The sequence below is a fragment of the Chrysochloris asiatica genome, unplaced genomic scaffold (genome assembly GCF_000296735.1).
Source record: "Chrysochloris asiatica unplaced genomic scaffold, ChrAsi1.0 scaffold00125, whole genome shotgun sequence".
NCBI classification, from domain to species: domain Eukaryota; kingdom Metazoa; phylum Chordata; class Mammalia; order Afrosoricida; family Chrysochloridae; genus Chrysochloris; species Chrysochloris asiatica.
In genome coordinates, this window is record NW_006408643.1 from 8516549 (window position 1) to 8521069 (window position 4521).

General features: G+C 53.8%; 1 protein-coding gene and 1 pseudogene across 1 annotated transcript in view; one reads left to right on the forward strand and one right to left on the reverse strand.

The window, feature by feature from the left end:
* The window catches only part of LOC102842517, a 25162-nt pseudogene extending 24213 nt beyond the window's left edge, over positions 1-949 (forward strand).
* A 1506-nt stretch (positions 950-2455) lies between these two features.
* Positions 2456-4521, reverse strand: part of SCAMP4 (secretory carrier membrane protein 4) — an 8664-nt gene continuing 6598 nt past the window's right edge. Inside the window, exon 7 of the mRNA XM_006869069.1 lies at positions 2456-2635. Within this exon, the coding sequence (XP_006869131.1) occupies positions 2456-2635 (180 nt within the window). The remainder of the gene's footprint in view (positions 2636-4521) is intronic.

A 4521-nucleotide genomic window follows, 5' to 3' on the forward strand; every position in this document is an offset into this window, starting at 1 on the left:
ATTAAATGAAATAAAGTATTTTTTTGTTATTTTTAAATGACCCTGAATGGGGTTTCTGAGGAGCTGTTGGTGCATTGGAACCACCCACCTTTCCATTCACATTGCCCTTGCCGGCCATGGCAGGACTCCAGAAAATAAATTACATAGAATTAATTAAAATTAATAAGTACAGAGAATGGGACAGTGCCAAATACATAAATTAATAAAATTTAATCAATTAAATTAAAATAAAATAGGGGAAATTAAGCAAGTAAAATCAGTAAAACAATGAATCCAATACAATCAATTTAAAGATGAATTAAAACCGAATGAAATAAAGTTAAAACAGAATGAAAGGGTAGGATTAAATTATTAAACAAAATGCAATGTACTTTTTAACGTCCTGGGGTGAGTCCCAGGAAGGCAGTGGAGAAGCCAGGCTGGGAAGAGGGGGTCTCGTGGTCCCTGATGCTCTAAGGTCCCATCTTCACCTGTGTGTGGTGCCTGGGGGCAGACCAACAGGTTAACAGGCAGTTTGAACTCAACCAGAGACGCCTTCATCTCGGGCCAGGACATTAGGGTTGGTTTGTTTCACCAGCTGCACATCTCTGAACACACTAAAAGTACTGATTTGTCCGTTTAAAAAGGGTGGATATGAGTCATCTCTATACTTGATAACCGAGAAACTCGGGGTGGGGGTTTGAGTGCATGCAGATGCCCCTCGGGCCCACGTCTTTCCAGGACTGTGGACCTGGGCGCTCACCTTCCATCCCAACGACCACACTCTCCTTACCGGCTGTGCCCTCTCCCAACTGTCCACGAACCCCTGGATGTTGAAAGGCTTGTGTATTCATTAGACTACCAAGTGGCACCCCTACTTCTTGATTTCCAGGTGCTGGCTCTGGACCACATCGGCCCAGGGCTGGCGGCTGTCCACTCCACCCAGGAGTACCCACCCACAACGCCGTGAGCCACTGCAGTCTTCCTGGCCGTTATTTTACAGGGGTGAGTACGTCTCCGCACTGCGGGCTTCTTTCCATATTAACGGACTTTTGAGCAAGAAAGACCTGTTTGAAGGAAATACCAAGGAGTCTCCCTTGTCCCCGGGGGTAGTCGGGAGAAGCCACGAGGTCGCTAGCATACAAGGGGTGGATTGTGGTCTGTGCTGCCTGCTCTGAGGCCTTTTATTGGAGAGGCCAGGCCAGGAACCACACTTGCAAATGCTTGTGAACACTCACAGACCTGTGCACACCACATTCACAGTAATTCCCATAGCCAGACATGCTCGCAAATGTGCGCGCACACACACACGTCCAATAAACACACACATGTCCACACATAGCCCACCCACTCCACGTGATGCACAAAGAGGGTTTATTCATGTAACAAAAGACAATATAATAACGAGAATGCAAAACACAGCGGGGGAGGGGCTTATAGGTGTCCCCAAAGGCACTTCGCCCACACTGGGTCGGCCACTGGAAGAGCCCAGCTGCACTGAGCCCTCACCTTTGAACTCAGCACTCGCTGCACAGGGGAGCTGGGTGGCGTGGCCCCAACAGCCTAGAGGGCAGAACTGCTGGGGTCCCTGAAGAGGGGCAGTTAGGGGTTGAGGAAGTATTGGGGTGCTGGCCCCAGGACAGAGGACACGGCAGCTAACTTTCTCCATAAGGCACAGATGCATCAATGTCTCCTTTTAAGACGTCCCTGTGTGGGTGGAGACTTTTGGCAGGGCCATTCCCCTCTGACCCTCAGACACACTGGCCCCATTCCTCCACAGGGATCCACCCGTGGCTTCCTGGTTTGTGGGGAGAGGCTCTAAAATTCCCTGTTCCCCAGGACGAGATGAAGGATGCTGGCAGTGGGCAGGAGATAGGAACATGTAGTGGTCCACACTGCTGCTCTGGCTATGAGCAGCAGGGGCCCCGGTGGACAAAGGGCCATCAACTGAGCCCACTGCCACCTGCAGGGGACCTGGAGCCACCATGCCCACCACGTTCTCCTCCTGGCTCCAAGGCTGAGAAGTCAGCTCTGGCCGAGGCTGGAAGGGGGGTGGGGGGCTGGGGTTCGCTCAGCTGTGGAAGGTGGGACGGAGGTCAGCCTGCTGCCATCTGCTAGTCAGACTCCCATGACCATGATGGTACAGGGCTGCACGCAGAAGACAAGGCAGCAAGTGTCATGGGGCACTAGGGGTCCCCTGTCTGGACAGCACAGGCTGGGGGTCTCGAGGCAGTGCTGAGCAGATCTGCTCTTGGACATGAGATGAATGTAGCACAGCCCCTGAAAACATTCCACAGCCCCTGACCTGGCTGGGGACCCTAGCCCACCCAGCGATGGCACCAGCGCCCTACCAGCCTGCTGGAGAGGGGTCTGTGGGGACCACAGCACACCCGGAATGGCACCGGCTCCCCGTCAGCCTGCTGGACAAGGGCGTGTGGGGAAGACGCTGTGGGCAGTGCAGAGGCCGGCCAGCCGCTCAGGGCCAATGGCCGCCACCTCCTGGGTAGCTGGGCACAGTGGGGTACTCGGGCAGGCTGTTCCCTGAAAAGTTGTTGAACTGAGCCTCCCTCGATGGCGGGTTCCGCCATGTGCCCGAGCTCCACTCTGTCTGCGCCTTCTGGAAGCTTCCGTCAGTCCCCCGGTAGATCCTGTGCACCTGGAGGGAGACAGTGACAAGGTCAGTGAAGGCACGTGTGTGAGTGAGTATGGAGGTAACGGTCAGACTGTCGGAATGTAAGTGGATAGGTTTACACATGTGTGAACATGTCAGAGCATGAGAGCATGTGTGAATGTGAGGGTGTGAATAGGTGTGAGTACAGGTGAGTGTGAGCACTTGTGAGGGAGTATGAGAATGTGAGTGTGAGGATGAGTGAGCAAGTGTGAATGTGAGGGTGGGAACAGGTGTGAGTGTGAGCACATGACTGGATGAACACATGTGCATACATGAACTCATGGAGCGTTTCTACCGTGTGAGTGGATGTGAGGGTGTGTAAAATGTGTGGGGACGTGAGTGTGAGCGTGTCAGAACAGGCGAGTGAACTGTGTATCCGGGAGGTTCTGAGTGTGTACTTGTGTGTGTGACAGAGACACACCCACTCTTACTCAGAGTTGCACTCATTCTCCCAAAACAAATGGCCAAGGTGCCCAGGCTCTTGGTGGGCACCAGGAAATTGAGAGCAGCGCAGGCCACCTCCTCAGGAGCTCCCTGGCCTGAAGGCAGGGTCTCCCCCAGGTGTAGTGTGACACCCTCAGGGTCTGTAGCCCCCAGAGCTGTGGAAACAAAGTGACCCTGGGCACTGGCAGGGCACAAGCCGCGGGAGCTCCAGGGGAGAACCGCAGGCGTTGGTTCTGTCTTGTGACCACATGCCTGTAATCGGTCTGCCCTTGTGTTACCTGTCAACTGCTCTGTCTGTACCTCCTTCCACCTGTTAACAAATCACATCTGCCAAGACCCTTATCTCCACGTAAGGCCACAGGCCGAGATTCTGGGTGAACAGGGACCTGGGAGGGGAACACCAGGCCTGGCAAGCAACCCTGGTGACACACTGGTTACACATGGAGCTGCTAATCAAAAGGTCAGCAATTTGGGCCCGGAAGCATCTGTGGGAGAGGGTGTGGCTGCCCACTTCGGTAAAGCTGTCATCTGAGAAACCCTCTGGGGCAGACTTTCTCAGTGAGTCACAATCAACCCCATGGCAATGGGTCTCGTTCAGGTTTTCCAGGCCTGGCGATCTCCCTCCACAAACGAATTCAACAGCGAATCCTCAAGGGAGCACACCAGAAAGCTGCCAGCTTATCCCCAGGAGGGGTCCCTCTCCAGAGAAGAGCACTGCGCACGGTGAAGGAGCGGCCAGAGGGGGGACACTCGCTGGTTGTGGACATGCACAGACCAGACAGGTGTTTGCTATGCTGTACTGAGAGTCTGTGGCACCGTCTGCCCACCGAGTGCACCGAGTCAGACGTCTCTGTGATGCAGACTTCCTCCTGCACCGGTTCCATGACCCATCTCTCCCATGTGGAATCACTTCTTCAGGGGCACCTTCCCACGCCTAATGTTGCCCACTTCGTCCCATGACAAGTCACTTGTGAAGACCCCAGAAAGGCAGGGCTGGGAGCACTGACCCGCTGCCTAAACCGCTATTCTGATGCAGATGAGACGTGACTGGAGCCTGGGAGCCTGGCGGCACAGAGCTCCCTGGTACCCATGTTCCTGGTCTCAAGGCCTCCCTGAGGCAGAACTGCTGTTGTGGATCCCTCCCCTCCTGCTCCTCTGGGGGCTCAGAGTCGTGCTGCTTCTAGAACTCAGGGTAAACCCAACAGCCATAAAAAATAGTGTTGTGTCTTAACAGGCCGTTCTTAATTCACGGTGAGCTTCCATGTTTCCCTTCACTCACTCCAGAATGTTCTCCTGCCCTTTAAAGATATGTAACCCCTGGTTGTATGAGTATTCCAGAACACTTAATTGTGCTCATGAGGAATCTGTGCCTGGACCAAGAGGCAGTTGTTCGAACAGAACATGGGAACACTGAATGGTTTAAAATT